The sequence below is a fragment of the Polypterus senegalus genome, chromosome 13, assembly GCF_016835505.1.
Source record: "Polypterus senegalus isolate Bchr_013 chromosome 13, ASM1683550v1, whole genome shotgun sequence".
Classification (NCBI taxonomy): Eukaryota; Metazoa; Chordata; class Cladistia; order Polypteriformes; family Polypteridae; genus Polypterus; species Polypterus senegalus.
Genome location: NC_053166.1, coordinates 43,644,529 through 43,663,152, shown reverse-complemented (window position 1 = coordinate 43,663,152; position 18,624 = coordinate 43,644,529). Strand labels below are relative to the sequence as shown.

General features: G+C 41.6%; 1 protein-coding gene across 1 annotated transcript in view; it reads right to left on the bottom strand.

The window, feature by feature from the left end:
• Positions 1–17,947, bottom strand: part of LOC120543068 (prolyl 4-hydroxylase subunit alpha-2-like) — a 48,376-nt gene extending 30,429 nt beyond the window's left edge. The window contains exons 1-3 of the mRNA XM_039775917.1: positions 17,698–17,947; positions 3,533–3,629; positions 762–913 (exon numbers count right to left, since the gene is read on the bottom strand). Coding sequence (XP_039631851.1) covers positions 762–913; positions 3,533–3,629; positions 17,698–17,866 — 418 coding nt within the window. The 5' untranslated portion in view covers positions 17,867–17,947. The remainder of the gene's footprint in view (positions 1–761; positions 914–3,532; positions 3,630–17,697) is intronic.
• Positions 17,948–18,624: the final 677 nt, after the last annotated feature.

Below are 18,624 nucleotides of genomic sequence, written 5' to 3'. Positions count from 1 at the left end.
ACATCACACAATATCTGAAAATGAAAGAAAGGTGAAGGGCTCAGTAAGGTTGATCTCTCAACTCACCAAAACACTTTGACGATGTTCTTATGAAAAACAGAAAATCAACAGTTTTGGAAATGTCTGCTGTGGCAGAACGAGAGCAACAACAAGCCGTGGAATTAAATAACGAGTTTAATTAACAGCAAGAATTGGCTTCTCATTAAGAAACTGGTTGGAGTTTGAAGCCCCAGTTTAGCTTCTCATCTGTTGGCTCGTTTCACATCTCATTTCTGTTTGGCTGCATTTTAATGAGGAAACGAATCAATTCAGAGGACTGAATCCTTCTAACAGGGCTATTAAAATGTGAATTAGCAGTGAAAACAGGTCACTGATTAGGAAAAGGGTTAGGATGAAAACATGTAGCCGCTGCGACCCTCCAGGCCTGGAGTTCGACACCTGTGCTCTAGAAAGACGGAAAAAAAATCTAAATAAAAATCCTGCCTCCATCCCCTTCATTCCTCCCCTTTTACTGTCAATCAAACCCCCTCTATAAGTACTCCACGCCATTCTCTGCCCTCCCTCAACTGATTTAACAGTCACTTTATAAAGACTGCTAATGAAGTTATAGTACATCAGAGAGCTTATAATCATCTCCATTCAGATACAAACTGAACCATTACTCTTCTCAAAACCTTTAATAAAGACCAAAGAACGAAGGAAGGCCTTTTGTGGATGCACTGCATTTATTTATGTCAAGTGCCACCCCCGCTCAGTGTTACCATGGGATGGGTCCTGTCTGACAAGCTGTTCCATCGCCATCCAGTCCCACTTGACCCTCTTGACCAGCTTGAAGGCAGCCACTGGATTGCTGACATGGCCCTCAGGGTCCTGAGCTAAAAACTCAGACATCTCTTGAAGAATCTGAACATAACTGTGGAAAAGATCAAGGACAGGAAGCAAGTTAGCGGTCTTACTGTTCATTACATACTGTATGTACTGTAGTATGTGTTATCCAGAAAGTTATTATTTTATCTAATTGACACTCATTATGAGGCTTAAAACAGAAACAGAACAAGTGTAGCCTTGTTTTGGATATAACTGAGGGTTCATGAGTCTCATTAATTATCAGTCAAGCGTCACCCAGCTTTTATCCACTCACAGGAGGACCAGGCCCTATTTCATGTACATTCACCGCAAAGCAGGGACCAACCTTGGACAAGGCTCCACAATATATGTATAGTTATGCGCTGTGTAAAATGAACAATGGATGCCCTACCAGTCCATAAAGGCTAGCATTTTCCACTATGCTGTGGTCTTCTGGTTGACTAACATAAACTTAGATCAAAGGTTGTTAAACTATGGGTCATGACTCATTTTGGGTGGCGTGTTGTTTGTTTTTGGGTCACACAGAGTCATGAATCACAATAGTACTGAGTGGGAAAGGGTCATGAATGGTTTATGCTATTTCATGCAATGAAGCATCATGAGCAGCTAAAGGCGATGCACCAAGGGGGGAACCCCCTCCCCACCCGGGATGACAGTTGGTGACAATTTTCAAATATAAATGGATGATGCTACACAGTGATTGTGGGTCATAAAAACACAGAAAAGAAAAAAGAAACAACAATATTGGGTTGCAAGAAAAAAACTTTAAGAATCAATGACTTAGGGAATTCCAGACATTTAAAGAAACTGATCAGGAAGGCCAAATGCATTGCAGGGCAAACCCCACAAGAGTTTAGAGGAAATGAAAATGTTGGTTAAGATTACAGACCATCAAGGGCAATGTTTCTCATCCTCTCCATGATATGTGATTCTGGAGCACCATAACCCACTATGGTGGGCAAAGAATCGTCACTGAGGCTCTTTTATGCCTGCAGCAATCACAACTGTTTTCCCTCTTGACAGCTGTCGTACACCTTGGTGTAGGAAATTATTAAATCACTACTTTTATTATATTGTGTCACGCATGTGTGCCAGAGGGTGGCTCACCTTAGGTATGTGGTACCACCCCAGAATGAGAGGGGGCACTGTCGCTAGCAGCCTTGTCTGCTTTTTCACTCACAGTGCTGAAAAAACGCCTCTGGATGGCAGCAGAGCCAGAGAAGCCCCTTCTGGTCCAGCTGATATAAAAGGGAGATGCCCCTGGAAAGTGGCATCTTATTTGGACCTGAGGGCCTGACTGTCAGGAACTACTCCCAGCTTGACCTACTCAGAAACCACTCTAGGGGGCAGTAAGAGTCTATTGCCTGATTTTGTTTGTTAATGCAATCATTCACTTGTTAAGTTCATTTTTGTTTTGTTGTAAGTTAAATGGGGTTTGCCCATTGGCAACCCTGCTATTTTGGTACTCGTCTTTTCACTTGCACCCCTACAATTGTGTGTGCTATTTTGGGTCTTCCAATAATGTAGTCATTTGCATTTGGTCTTTTACTGTATTTCACAAACAATCTTCTTCTTCTTCTTTCATCTGCTTCCTTTAAGGGTTGCCACAGCAGATCATCTTTTTCCATATCTTCCTGTCCTCGTCATCTTGCTCTGTCACACCATCACCTGCATGTCCTCTCTCACCACATCCATAAATCTTCTCTTAGGCCTTGCTCTTTTTCTCTTCCCTGGCAGCTCTACCTTAACATCCTCCTCCCAATATACCCAGCATCTCTCCTCTGCACATGTCCAAACCAACGCAATCTCGCCTCTCTGACTTTGTCTCCAAACCATCCAACCTGATCTGACCCTCTAATGTCCTCATTTCTAATCCTGTCCATCCTCGTCACACCCAATGCAAATCTTGACATCTTTAACTCTGCTACCTCCAGCTCTCTCTCCTTCTTTCTGGTCAGTGCCACCGTCTCCAACCCATATAACATAGCTGGTCTCACTACCGTCCTGTAGACCTTCCCTTTCACTCTTGCTGATACCCGTCTGTCACAAATAAATTTAGTAGTATCTAACATGTAAAGTTACACTTATAGATAGAAGACTTCATTTTTACTTTTGTATCCCATTCACAATTAACGTCTGCTATATGCCCAGTGCTGCCATAATAGCTTTCAGCTACCCTAACCATCAAAAGTGAGTTTAATTTAGGTTTACTAAATATATTGCAAAGATGACTGAGTTAGTGCCACCGCTAGCTCTCAGCATGGGGCACCATTAGATGATGATATACGCAATGAAGACTTTAACAGTAAAACAGTGGGGAAAATTACCAAGATGATAAAGTGGGTTGCTGGACAGTTATTTATGATTTGTGGACACTTTGACCCATCCACAGCCCACTGGCACATTTTTATGGGCAGGAAATGCATAGGCACTTGGTGGTAGAGGGCCCTCCTCAGGGCTGGCAGAAGACTTTCTCTGTGATCCCTGCACACAGCTAAAAGTTTGCTGCGGTCAAGGCTTATTGAGCCTAGAAATGGTATTTGCCAACTTGGACATTTTCATTTTTGTATCACAGTGAACTTTCTCGCTCACTAATCATATATGACATTAAAGTAAGTAATTATTTTTTTTTTTAAGAAGATAGTGAAATATTCCAAAATCTTACTGTTGCAGTCTTTCGATGTGTAACTGTTCTTCTCTTATATAGTCCTTCAAAGATAAGAGCAGGTTCCTCTCCAAATAAATCAAGTCTGTCATTTGTCCTGGGAGGCATTTAAAAAAATATATTTACAAATGTGACAGAATAAACAAATAATGGTTAAACTAAGAAAATAAATTATAACATAATATTGTGAACGATAGGGGGCGCCCTCGCTCCCTTGAACCCCTGTCCACGACTCCAGACACCAGGTAAAAGTCCAAATGTTGACTTTATTTTTCTTCCACAGTGCACAAAGCACACTCTCCACCACAATTCTCATTAAACTCACAATAATAAACAATCCTCCAGCTCCCAGACGCGTTGCCACCCTTCCACCCAGCTCAGCTCATTGTCTGTGAGTTTCCATAGTCCTTTTATATCTCCTGACCCGGAAGTGTTTCTGCCCAATAGTCCACAAGTCCTTTTTCCTTCCGGGTCAGGGTAAATAGTCCCTTTCTTCAACCCGGAAGTCTGTCGCTCTTCCTGTGACGAACCTCCGGGTCACAGGGCACGAAGAAGCCCTCGGTCCTCCCTGCAGCTCCCTCCTGTGGCCCCCACGGCATCCAGCAGGGCTTTGCATAAAAACTCCAATGTCCATGATGCCCTGCTGGTCTTCTGGGGACCTCCAGGTTGCAAGGAGGGCTCCACCTGGCGGCTTGGGGGTATTGGCCGGGATAAATGGCCGGCCATCCATTACAATATATAACCTCTACTTTTTAAACCCAATAAATTCAAGTGACCAAAGCTTAATCCATGAGCATCCTTCTGAAGGGTCAGTCATTGTCCAACCCACTATATCCTAACACAGGGTCACAGGAGCCAATCCCAGCCAGCACAGGGTGCAAGGCAGGTACAAACCGCACGCCATACACACACACACACACACCAAGCTCACATTAGGGACAATTTAGGATGGCGAATGCACCTAACCTGCATGTCTTTGGACTGTGGGAGGAAACCCACGCAGACACGGGGAGAACATGCAAACTCCACGCAGGGAGGACCCGGGAAGCGAACCCAGGTCTCCTAACTGCGAGGCAGCAACGCTACCACTGCACCAACGTGCCGCCCCCTTCTGAAGGGTGAGAGGTCAAAATAACGATTTGCATTTATGCTTTTTTTTGGCTGAAGCTTTTGACAAGGTTAACATTCGTATCTCTGCTAGTCCTCTAACGCTAGGCCATGCTGCTGCGTAGAAATGGTAAAAAAGTGACTATTAATGCACCCCTCCACCACCACCTTCACCACTGTGGTCGTGTCCCTTTAAAGGTGTGCAACAGCTCCACTCAGCATTGTGATGACCGAATTGCCCACAGCGTTGGCACCTTCTTGAACCCGTGTCATGATGAACTAGTGCAATGAGGACCCAAACAAGCAAAGGCTGGTGCAAACAGTTCTCAATGCCTTTATTCAGTGTCCAACAATAAAGTAGTGTGGTGCAGTTCAATCGGTGTCAGTGTGCAGGTTATAATCCATCAATGAAATCAACCCAAAACCAGAATAAAATCAAGAATAAAATCCCATCCAGGATCAGTTCACTAAAAACCACAAGCCTCAGTATATCCTTCCTCAGCCTCCTCTCTACCAGCGTACCCTTTGGGTTCTGCCCAGCACAATGGCAAGTACAGTCAACCATCCTCAACTCAGGTCCCCTCCACCATCCCTCAGTATTCATGGGGAACTAGTAAGCCCTGCTCCCTTGTCCCTCTGCCATCCCGTGTCATCTGTGGGACCTCATAAGGGTGACTGGCCACTTCTGCTCCTTTCCATTGCTCAGCAGGAGTGACCCTACCCCTGCAGTATGGTTGCTCCATCCTTTGATTTCCTTGTCTACTTTCTGCCACATCAGCTCTGCCACGATCCTGACACTTTCTTGATTCTACCTCCAGTCTTTCATTTCATTTCGATCTCCATTCTGTCCTTTTATACGCTCGAGGGTGCAGGTGCCTTGATTATAACACATGGATAATGCGAAACAACTAAGCTGATCGCACCCACACATTAACAAGCAATCAGCTCGCCTCCACACTGAACACCCACAGCATCACAGCAGCGCACACCCTCACCTGCTGAGCCTCAGCCGCACTGTTTTTATTTGAAAATCCGACACCTGCACAGACCCCTAACCTGCTTCACCACAACTGAAACTCACAGTGGAAAGAGCTGCCTAAATGGCAAAGGTTTACTGGTGTAAAGGTGGCACTAGGATGTCACAGGTGAGGAGGAAGGAGGAGTCAACCCAGACTGATAAAGGGTGAGCCGCTTTACAAATCTATGGGATCAATGGGCCAACTGAGGGCAATAAATCCTGTCAGGCTGGAATGTCAGAAGAAAGCAACAAAACTGGAGGCCTGTAGGGGCAGACAATAAAGACAACAGGGAGCCCCCAAGTTATCAGGGGAGCCTATTCAGATTAGACCTTATGGGTGCAGTGGACACATACGTTGCCAGAGGGCACAGTCGGGTTGGTGGCACAGAGCTACTATAAATATGAGGAACCCTTGGAGTAGTAGCAGCACCAGGATTTCACAAAATGCTGGGCCTAAACTTCTCAATGGTATTTTTAATTACTTTGAAATATACGGTGTCACACATGTGCACATGGGAGGCAGCTAAAGGCCTCAAAAGAAGGTAATTCCCAGTCAGAACAGGGCAGAGAGCACTGACCCTTTCTTTTTTATCCTTGCAGGAATTCCACCTGGGCCCTTTAATGTCACTTCCGGTGCCACCCCTGAAGACGTCACTTCCTCCTTATGCCATTAAAACCCACCCTGCCTGTACTAAACCTCAGTTCGGTTTTGAAACCTCTTTCTTCAGTTTTGCAGCCATTTCCAAGTATACGGGAGGCTGCCCCAAACTTCTTTTTGTGTCAAGGCCTGGCTATTTATCACAACAGTCACCTTACAAAACAGTTTAGAAATCCAGTCATAACCAATTAAAACAGTGTAATCAGTTTTGCTTATTTGCACATTTCTTCTGAATTATTTTTGTTAATTCAAATTTAAATCCACCTACAAACTCACTGCCTACCTCTTGATGATACAGGCACACACGTCATCAATAATATTTATTATTTGACCAGTAACCTTATAAAACAGCAAACAGCCATTTTCTTGTTTTGCCATTCCTTATAATTTGCATTTGTGTGCCTGATGTGTGTGTTTCCAGTCTCTGAATACATGAGTGAATCTGTCCTCAATTCGATTATTACAATAATGTCTAAATCGCATCTTCTGACATTCTGTATTCCATCCACAGATTGGTTATCTGTTGTGTTAATAACGCTTAAAACTGAACACCTCACTGGCTGTAACAGCAGTTGGAAACTTTAATACCAATTAAGTTTGTGGCTCATGAATATCATGAAAATGTGTGTCCTTGCCGATCCTTCAATATTTGTTGGCTGGAGATGGTTGTTGATTTTCTAGCTTACAAGTAGTAGCATTAATAGCAGGGTGGGTTTCACCCGCCATTGGGGCATCTCCGAAAATTCAGTGCTGACATCAGATTCTGTTCAGTTTTGCATTCCTATTTGTTTCCTTTCACTAATAAAACCTAAAGGATTGTTTGTCGAGATACTGTTCAAGTTTTCCTCCAAGATTAATAACTGCAGGTAATTTCAGTAAGTTACTAGATGACGGCTAGTTCACGTTTTGAGTACCCGCGATTGGTGACAATTCAATTCAGTTTTCTTTTCTAAGTCTTGTTATGCAGACGGTACCCTGTACAATTGCTATGCAGGTATGCACTTTTGAAATATTTTAAAGAGTTAAAGGAACTCTTTTAGAGATAAAACCAACACTAGTGTTTTTGCTGGCTACGCTTATTATCAACTTATAATTTAATCAAGGGAGAAGTGCTCTATACAGTATAGGTTAATTGTCATTTGAGAAGAAGAAAATTAAAGCTAAGAAAAAAAATTAAGCTAAGCACAAATAACAGGGTAGGCCAATGAGAAAAGTGAACGGACCTAAGCCCTCTACTGGAACCATGCCTGTCTGGGATTGACTCGAAATACCACCTGTTATTAAACTGTCAGTTTGATTTCAATGCTTGTACCTGTTGGAAATAACTGAACCGATAGTCAGGATGACTGACTGACTGACTGACTGACTGGGAGGAAAAAGATCCAGATTTTAAATATAAAGGTTGTCACACATGTGTGCATGGGAGGCAGCTAAAGGGCTCGAATGAGGGTAATTCCGAGCCAGACCGGGATGAGGCAGAGTGCACTTGACTATTTTTCTCGTTTTTCTGCAAACCGTTCACGTGAAATTCCTCCTGGCCCTGTTGATGTTACTTCTGGCTCCGAACCTATGAATGAAGACCCTTCTGGCCCCTCTGATGTCATTTCTGGGCCCGAGCCTATGGATGAAGACCCTTCCGGTCCCGACCCCTTTGACATCACTTCCTATACTGGCCTTTAAAAGCCTCAACCTTTCCCTTATCCCCTCAGTTCTGTTTTGGACTCTGATTTGTGCACATCAGTGCTTTCACTTATTTCAGTTCTGCTGTCAGGAAATAATATACGGGTGGCTGCCCCAAACCTTGCTATGGCTCTTTGTCGAGTTTGTGACAAGGTAAACAAGGAAGTGTGTGATGACAAAAGAGAAAACTGCCGTATTGGTAGGTGGGAGAGTGGGACATCCTTCCAATCATTTAGATAGGAGAAAGGGCCTTTGGAAAGTAGGCCCTAACACAACATCAGGAAAGAACAAAAGGCCAGAGTACAGCAGCTTTAACTGTGCTCAAGAAGCCAAACACAACATCTGATAATGATAAAGCACGTCTTCTGGCAGCTGAATTAGATATGTCCCTTTGTGATTGATTCAGCCTAGAATAGCTATAATGAACAGATTTTGCTCTAACACAGTATATTAGCCATCTCACAACTTGGACTCTGGTTTGATTCCCAGCTGTGATACCTCATGTGTTGAGGTATGTGTTTCTACCCTACTGTTCTTGTTTCTCCTCTTGTTTTCAAACTGAATCTTTTCTTTCAAATCAGGGGCCTCATGTATAACGCCGTGCGTAGAACTCGCACTATAACATGGCATAAGCACAAAAGCCGAAATGTGCTTACGCACAGAAAAATCCAGATGCAGGAATCTATGCGTACTCCAACTTCCAAGTTCTTCCGTTACATAAATCCCGATCAGCGTGAAAACTAACGCTCGTGCACGCGCATTATGTAACGCCCCAAATCCTCCCAGAATTACGCCTATTTGAATATGCAAATCAATATAAATCACCCTTAAGCGCAGCCTTCTGTGAAAAGACAATGGGAAAAGCACGGGGAAAATATAAGAATTTCAGCGAATACCAAGTGGAGGCAAAGGAAAAACATACTATTTGTTCAAATAAACCATGATATAATCAACAAAATGAAGTTTATCGAGTGACATAGCGTGTTGGAGAAACTTGAAAGCTCACATTCACAAAATCGCACAGTGCCGGAAATAAAAAAGAAGTCACATATCAAAGTTGCCGTGAAAAGAAGAGTTGTAAGCCCACTGTCTGAGTGTCATATGAAAGTTTATTAGGGTACAGAGAAAAAAGGCACACGGTGGGGAAAAAGCACGAAATGTCAACTTTAATCTCGAATTTTCCACTTTAATCACGTAGTTTATTTTGTCATTTAGTAGAACATTATAAACTTCATCTTAAAATCGTTTAATTAACCAGTTTCTCAAATCACATCGTAATTAAAGTAGCACGTTAAATGCTTTATTTTGTATTTGATCTTCTACTCGTATGTGATCTATGTGTGTGAATCACTACTTGCTTCTTAAACCGGCTCTCTTCCTCCAACTGGACACCATTACATTCGTGATATTACGATAGGATGATGATAGGAGTTAAAGCACGTTATTAAACATGTGTTTCACTTCGATGAAATAATTTATTGTCGAAATTTGTCGCTGCGTTTTTAGCTGTGTTGTTATTTTCTCTTTCTGTTTTATATTCAATATATATTGGCGTAGCCGTCACTGCAGTCCTTGCTTTTCTTTCCCCAAGTAACCGATCGCCACACAATCAGCTCTGTAATAGACGTTAAGCCATCTGTAAGCTTAGCGCTGATTCTTCAAAACGTTTAAAGAACATTGAAATATCTTCATAGTACATGTTTAATTATTCTATCCTTCACGACACTCCCAGTGAAGAATATAGATTATTTAAATGAAGTTAAAGTTTTATGTGTACAATTTAACAAACATATTTTGCTGCATTTCACCTTAAAAATGATATCGTCATCATATGTAAATACGCGCTTTATAAAGTGACTCAGGTTGTGAGATATTATAACTGTAGTGCAAGTTTACAGTGGGGTGATTGTATTTATAAGTACAAACAGTTCTACAAGGAGCAATTGATTGAGTGCATTTAAAGTTCTTGGGATTAAACTGTTTCTGAACCGCGAGGTCCGTACAGGAAAGGCTTTAAAACGTTTTGCAGTGGCTGAGACAGCGTGTCCTTAATGCCGTATACCGATAATTCTCTTTCCGATCAGCTGCTGCTGTGATTCACACTCAGATACAGCGATATAAATACTCTGAGTCGTGCAGTGAGAGTAATATGGAAAAAGATGATCCGCTGTGGCAACTCCTAACGGGAGGAGCTGAAAGAAGAAGAAGAAGAAGAAGTGAGAGTAACAACGCTAAAGCAGTTATGGCATTTGTAATACTATGGCTGTTCCCTGAACCATTATATTGTTACGAGTTATTTACAATCAGATGCATTACACTAATAAACAATATGCGGTTAGTTTCTGTGTATTTATAAAGCCGCGTCATGAAAATAATGAGTAATCACACAAGAACAGTAGCACTGCTTTGACGCTGGGTGCCGCCAGTCTGCAAAACCGAGCGGAGAACTTGCGTACGACAAGGTATGAGGTACCGTGGAAAAGTGCGTGGCTTTACACCAAGTGTAGGTTTCATACATCGCGATTTGAACGTGGAAAAGTTCTTACGCAACATTTCTGTGCGTACGCACCGTTTATACATGAGGCCCCAGGTCTGTTTTACATTGACGTATGGTTTATTGGATTGGGGTGAAAACAGTTTTCCAAACTCAGGTGTCAATTACAGAACCAAACTGAAGCCCATCCAAAAACAAGGATCTGGAGTGTGGTTCATGTGAACTCCAGTAGGGTTTGCTGCAGCTGTCTAACTGGTACTAATTATGTATATTTTGGTTGACACTGCAGTATGTGTCATGTTACGAGAAGTGTCACTGGTATCTTGTGAGTGGTGCACCTTACTGTGCATTATATCTGTGGTAGAAAATGCACCTGTGGTATGTCCAGTTTTACAAAGGAAAAAAAATATTCACAAAACTTCAAATTCCAAACCTCTAATGAATGAAATGAATCTTGAAGCTCTGCAGCTTCGGCAAAAATATCAGTCAATCCTCAGTGATGCCTCACCATCAGGGCTTGCACAGAAATTAGTACCAGACCTTGAACTTCTCTATGGGTCATTGCAAGGTCAAAATTCCATTCTCTTAAAAAATTTTGCTCACCATTATGAATACAGCAAGTAACCTGTTAGATCGGACATTTCTGCAGCTCATTCACCGGTGACAATTGCATGTGCGATGCTTGACTTTTTTCATAGAACATAGAACAGGAGCAGTAACTGATAAATGACCTACAAATCACGGCACACTGCAGGACACCGACTGCAACTCACTCATGCAGTCTTCCTCTTTGTCACACCCCCCTGAAATGCCTTCTCACACCGCCTGGGAGTGTGGACACCACAGGTTGGAAACCCCTTGTCTAAATGAATTTAAATCAACGTATTTATCTGTCTCAAGCAGGGGTTTTACTTGACACACAAAGACCCCTAAGCTGTATGGTTCATGTGTGCACAGTTCCTTCACAGATATATGCCTTTCAACAATATTTATCTGACTTTTAGAAAGTCACACCTGGGCCCAGGGGAGGTCCTAGCCTTTTTGGAGCCCTGGGCGAACACCCCCTCTGGCGCCCCCCGGCGCCTGTCCCCCCTCCAGTGCCCCCCCATCGTTCTAATAAACACTGAACAAAATCAGTGCAATAAAACAAACTATTGGAAATGTAATGTCTAACAGAGACAAAATCAAATTTTACATTTATACAGCACCAAATGTTTCGTTATAGTGTGTCACACACGTGCGAGTAGGAGGCTATCAACAGGTCCAGAGGTGAGTGAATGGCTACAAGATGGGGGGTGGTATGATGGTGCTAATGCCTCTCTTTCTGACCCTGCAGAACTAAGGAAGAAAAATAATCATTTCATACCCACAGCAACCCATATTTCAAACAGTTCACCATACACTCCAGATCCCACTATGATGACGTCACTTCCGGCTCCAACATGATGGCGTCACTTCTGTCTCCAGAGAATGACGTCACTTCCGCCGTCACCGTGATGACGTCACTTCCGTCTCCTGCAGATGACGCCATTTCTGGCTCCACCGTGATGACGTCACCTCTGACTCCTGCGGATGACATCACCTCCTGCTTCCGTCATTTCCTGTAGCCATCTTATAAAAGCTGACTGAACCAAACAACTAATGTCTAATGTCTGATAATACTTTTACTTATCAACTTGACCAGGGAAACATTATACGGGGCCATTCCTCAAACTTTTGTAATTGTTTTGTGACTGATTTATCACAAGTGTAAAGAATTTTCACTTTAGTACCCTCTCTAGTCATCAGTTCACCAGGGGCCTCATGTATAAACGGTGCGTACGCACAGAAATGTTGCGTAAGAACTTTTCCACGTTCAAATCGCGATGTATAAAACCTACACTTGGCGTAAAGCCACGCACTTTTCCACGGTACCTCATGCCTTGTCGTACGCAAGTTCTCCGCTCGGTTTTGCAAACTGGCGGCACCCAGCGCCAAAGCAATGCTACTGTTCTGTGTGATTACTCATTATTTTCATGACGCGGCTTTATAAATACACAGAAACTAACCGCATATTGTTTATTAGTGTAATGCATCTGATTATAATTAACTCGTAACAATATAATGGTCCAGGGAACAGCCATAGTATTCCAAATACCATAACTGCTTTAGTGTTGTTACTCTCACTTCTCCTTCTTCTTCTTCTTTCAGCTCCTCCCGTTAGGAGTTGCCACAGCGGATCATCTTTTTCCATATTACTCTCACTGCACGATTCGGAGTATTTATATCACTGTATCTGAGTGTGAATCACAGCAGCAGCTGATCGGAAAGAGAATTATCGGTATACGGCATTAAGGACACGCTGTCTCAGCCACTGCAAAACGTTTTAAAGCCTTTCCTGTACGGACCTCGCGGTTCAGAAACAGTTTAATCCCAAGAACTTTAAATGCACTCAATCAATTGCTCCTTGTAGAACGGTTTGTACTTATAAGTACAATCACCCCACTGTAAACTTGCACTACAGTTATAATATCTCACAACCTGGGCCACTTTATAAAGCGCGTATTTACATATGATGACGATATCATTTTTAAGGTGAAATGCAGCAAAATATGTTTGTTAAATTATACACATAAAACTTTAACTTCATTTAAATAATCTATATTCTTCACTGGGAGTGTCGTGAAGGATAGAATAATTAAACATGTACTACGAAGATATTGCAACGCGTTTTGAAGAATCGGCGCTAAGCTTACAGATGGCTTAACGTCTATTACAGAGCTGATTGTGTGGCGATCGGTTACTTGGGGAAAGAAAAGCAAGGACTCTTAGGCCGGCCACGCCAATATATATTGAATATAAAACAGAAAGAGAAAATAACAACACAGCTAAAAACGCAGCGACAAATTTCGACAAAGATAATGCTTGTCATGAGCACGAGGCTCATGAAACACATGTTTAATAATGTGCTTTAGCTCCTATCATCATGAAAATGACATCACGTATACATCTCAGTATTTTAGTTATTCAGAGAGCTGTAATATCACAAATGTAATGGACTCTGTGTCCAGTTGGAGGAAGAGAGCCAGTTTAAGAAGCAAGTAGTGATTCACACACATAGATCACATACGAGTAGAAGATCAAATACAAAACAAAGCATTTAACGTGCTACTTTAATTACGATGTGATTTGAGAAACTGGTTAATTAAACGATTTTAAGATGAAGTTTATAATGTTCTACTAAATGACAAAATAAACTACGTGATTAAAGTGGAAATTTCGAGATTGAAGTTGACATTTCGCGCTTTTTCCCCACTGTGTGCCTTTTTCTCTGTACCCTAATAAGCTTTCATATGACACTCAGACAGTGGGCTTACAACTCTTCTTTTCACGGCGACTTTGATATGTGACTTCTTTTTTATTTCCAGCACTGTGCGATTTTGTTAATGTGAGCTTTCAAGTTTCTCCAACACACTATGTCACTCGATCAACTTCCTTTTGTTGATTATACCACGGTTTATTTGAACAAATAGTATGTTTTTCCTTTGCCTCCACTTGGTATTCGCTGAAATTCTTATATTTTCCCCGTGCTTTTCCCATTGTCTTTTCACAGAAGGCTGCGCTTAAGGGCGATTTATATTGATTTGCATATTCAAATAGGCGTAATTCTGGGAGGATTTGGGGCGTTACAAAATGCGCGTGCACGAGCGTTAGTTTTCACGCTGATCGGGATTTATGTAGCGGAAGAACGTGGAAGTTGGAGTACGCACAGATTCCTGCATCTGATTTTTCTGTGCGTAAGCACATTTCGGCTTTTGTGCTTACGCCATGTTATAGTGCGAGTTCTACGCACGGCGTTATACATGAGGCCCCAGGTCACTAACAACTACATAAACCTTTTCTCTCAGAGCTGCAGTCAGTTTATTATTTCGGGTTAACTTTCCCCGCCTCCCACTCTCCACTACACGAGTCATTTGCATTAGTAAGTTAGCATGCAAACATATATATCCATACAAAAAAAACTCTTACTAACTCAAATCATTTTATCAACATGTTCAAAAATCTCATTGACGATATTTTGCCATTTTAAAGCCGGTAATGTGCACTCCAATCATGGCGAATTTACTAACCTGTGATAAAGAATAGAGAGAGCACACACATTGAGCGGGCGTCAGCTTCCTACAGGAGAATCCCCCGCCGCCCTGCCCCTCTCCTCCCTGTGCGGCAAGCAGCAAGCAGCAGGTGTACCTCGCAAATTGAGGGCACCCTTGCTCCCCGCAAATGGGCAATAGAAAACCGATTGGTGCCCATGCAATCCCAAAAATAAGCTGGCATGATTTTTTTTTTGCCAATGCCCAAGATGCCACCCTGGGTATTTTGCCCATATCAAAAAACTGCCACTGCCTGGGCCATTATCTATTCATTATAAATTACTGATTCGTAGCTATCTGAGTAAACAGGTTTACAGAACAAACATTTTGTCTTTTGCAAATCCTCGAGTCTGCACTTGTCAGTTTGTTGACCCCAAGAAAAGCTGATGTAACTCTTTCATTTCCCTCTATGACAAAGAGTAAGAATTAATATTATAAATAAAGAAAACCCCCTCATTCATCTATTTGTTCTCATATTTGTTACAGTACGTAATTTACAGCAAGGCTAATTATTGTAGGAAATGCAAGGTACTTTTTATGAGTAAGTAAAAAAAAGAATAGATGATTTTTAGGAGTTAATTTGTAACCAAAACTCAACGTAATGTGTCAAGCTTTTAAGCTACTGTGCCTGCACTTGGGGGCCCTGGGGCTCTAAAGTTTCTGAAACAAATCCCACAGAGAGAAAAGCCAAAGATCTCAGAAAAAAGGTCTACACGGACAGATTGACAGCGGCTGGCAGGAATTCAGCCTTAAGACTCTTGAGATGCATGCTGGCAATACATGGCACCAGTGTCTCCCGACTTTCCTTTGTGTTAATGATAAACATAACTTCCCAAACTGACCAGCACTTTTAAAGTACATTTTAAATTTCCATTTAAATTGCATTTTACATTTTATACATTTGTAATTCTAGTTTTGTTTTTTATCTTACTTATAGCTTATTACTTATAGCTAACACTTACACTAGGTGTAGACATTTTCAGTTTATCATAATAGAAGCCATCATCCATGCACAGTATTGCAGCACACAGTGGCAAAAAATGATGTTCCCCAGAACTGTGGTGGAACATATACATAAATACATAAATACAGAACAAGTGCTGGACAGGTAAATAGCTATATATATATATCAATAAATCTGAATAACAATTTGAAAGAGATAGTAATAAATAATAAAAACAACTAATACTAAAAGACCACTGAAGTAAAAAGTATAACAAATGTACTGCATATAAATAAGCTACTAGGATACTAGGAGCAGATCTGAGGGCCGGGGAGAAGCACAGAGTTCAGAGTCACGAGAGCCAGGGGTAGAAGCTGTGGCAGAACCTGACTGAACTGGTTTAGATGCTATGGTACCTTCTGTCTTGTGGAAGCAGGAAAAAAGAGACCATGGAAATTGTGCAACCGACCCTTCACTATGCTTTAGACTTTATGGATGCAAATGTGATAAAGATCTATTTTAAAACCAGTAACGGCGCACTGAATACACTTGACATGAGCCTTCACAGTTTTCAGACTCTTTCTCTGTACGTTTAGCATTCATTTCCTCAGAGGTTGTTGTGCTTGCTGCTTCCTGAGCTGCTCTTCTTTTCTCCACTCTAGCGGCCCACTTCTTCTCTTCTTTCATTGACATCTTTTTGCACTAAAACTGATTAAGTCAGTGTTTGTGTTGCAATTGCTTTGTACGTTTTTTCTTAATTTTTTACTTAAGCTGGCACTAAAGTCTTCAATCTCCCTTAAGAATGATTTAAGATATGAAGAGGTAGGGGAAGTGACGGCAAAGTTTGTAGGGATGAGAATGGCGCCCGTACACATGCACCACACGGCCGCCCTGCTGGCCGCTGCTGAGACTTGATTCTACAATAAAATAAAATAAAAATAAAAAGAGGAATAACCTTGGAGGTCAATCATCACCGTGAAAGCGGATAGTAGACGTCACGTAGCATATGTGTACCAAATTTCAGGTCAAAAATTCAAGTGGACAGACAAACGGACAGCCACAGTAGTGTATTATATAAGAAAATGTGAGTACATTCAAAATCCAAAAGATGACAAATCAAAGAATATAGGCGACACAGTGGCACAGTGGGTAGCGCTGCTGCCTTGCAGTAAGGAGACCCGGGTTCGCTTCCTGGGTCCTCCCTGTGTGGAGTTTGCATGTTCTCCCCGTGTCTGTGTGAGTTTCCTCCCACAGTCCAAAGACATGCCGGTTAGGTGGATTGGTGATTCTAAATTGTCCTGGGATTTGTTCCTGCCTTGCTCCATGTGTTGGCTGGGATTGGCTCCAGCAGACCCCTGAGACCCTGTAGTTAGGATATAGTGGGTTTGAAAATGACTGACTGACAAAGAATATGTGGATCCTTTATACTAATGACAATATGCTTTTACAGTGCCTCCCTGACTCTGACTGATCCTGTTATCTTTGGCTGTAAAATGCTAAATTTCCCCCTCGGAACAAATAAAGTTCTCCCTATAGCTCTATCTTTCTGTTATCTATTATACAGTGTATTTCATATCTATCTATCTATCTATCTATCTATCTATCTATCTATCTATCTATCTATCTATCTATCTATCTATCTATTATAGAGTGCCTTACCTATCTATCTATCTATCTATCTAAAAATTATTTTTTTAGATAATTTCTTTTACACTGAAAATTGCCTGACATTATTCTGACTGTTAAACATGCTAGCTGAAGTAGAATGAAACACACACCCAGCATGCAGAAGCTCTCGTCCTAAAACGCTCGACAGGTTTTCCAAAAGCAGAAGCTGAAGTGTGCTCTATTACACGCACCCTTTACATGGTTAAATGTGAGAATTTTACTCCTTGTTTTTTACTTCAGTGTAATATATTTAGGATAATAATAAAATGATAAAAGATGATCAAATCTGACTTTATTTGCTTACATAAATGTGACAGTCATAAGTGCATTAAGATCTGAATTTCTTACTAACTGATCTGCCTGACTCTAATGACAGAGTTTACAAGTATGTTACACTCGTTCCCACCTGTGCCCACTCATAGGATCCTATTGTAACACTGCTAATAACTGATTACTTTAATGCTTACCTATTGAGGAGTAAAATTCAGTCTGAGTGGAAGTGATAAGCCAGCAGGTAGCTGCCATCCAACAAAGCGCACTGCAAAGCATCGTGTTCCAAGAGTGAAGTCCTGAGAGACGTCTTCTTGGTTTACAAACATAAGGTACATAATAAAAATCTAAGAGGAGCACAAGCATGCAATTATGCCAGCGAAAGACATCCTCCTGGTGTATTGATTCTGTCAAGACAAAATAAGGAATAAGCAACAATCCAAACCGCTAAATAGACCAATTAAGGGCAGCAGTTAAGGGTTAAGCAATCGTCAGGCAGGGCAAGCTGCAGCAAGCAGACGCAGACTGGGTCATCTTCCAGCTCTGACAGCAATGACATGAAAAACAAATTTATAGGAGTATGTCTTGAGGATTTAGATATCTGTGGTTGTTCAGAGTGAGCCGTCATACTTAATGGTAAGAAATTACAGGATGCAGCAAAGAAGAAGAATTTGATTCTAAGGCATAGATAGATAGACATTTGCTTTCATATGTATACAGTATAGATAGATAGATAGATAGATAGATAGATAGATAGATAGATAGATAGATAGATAGATAGATAGATATTGTATAAATATATTTTATACAAATAACGGCAGATGCATTAAACAGGCTACCTAGAATTAAAATGGACATGAGCACACTGGGGACTGTCACCTTTTGGGATAATTACAGGAGTTAAGCAACTATCTGGCCATGTTCACTTAAACAGCTTCTTCTCTTCAAAACCTTTTCTTATGTTCTTATCTTCTAAGACAGTTTGGCGTCTCTAAGATGCCCAAGGGTGTATGAATGATGTTTGCCACCTGTGCCAGTATGCCTCATTTAGGACACGTAGTGTCTTTCACAGCGATCGTCGTCACAAAGCATTAGGCTCTGGCACACAGTATTCTGCTGATGAA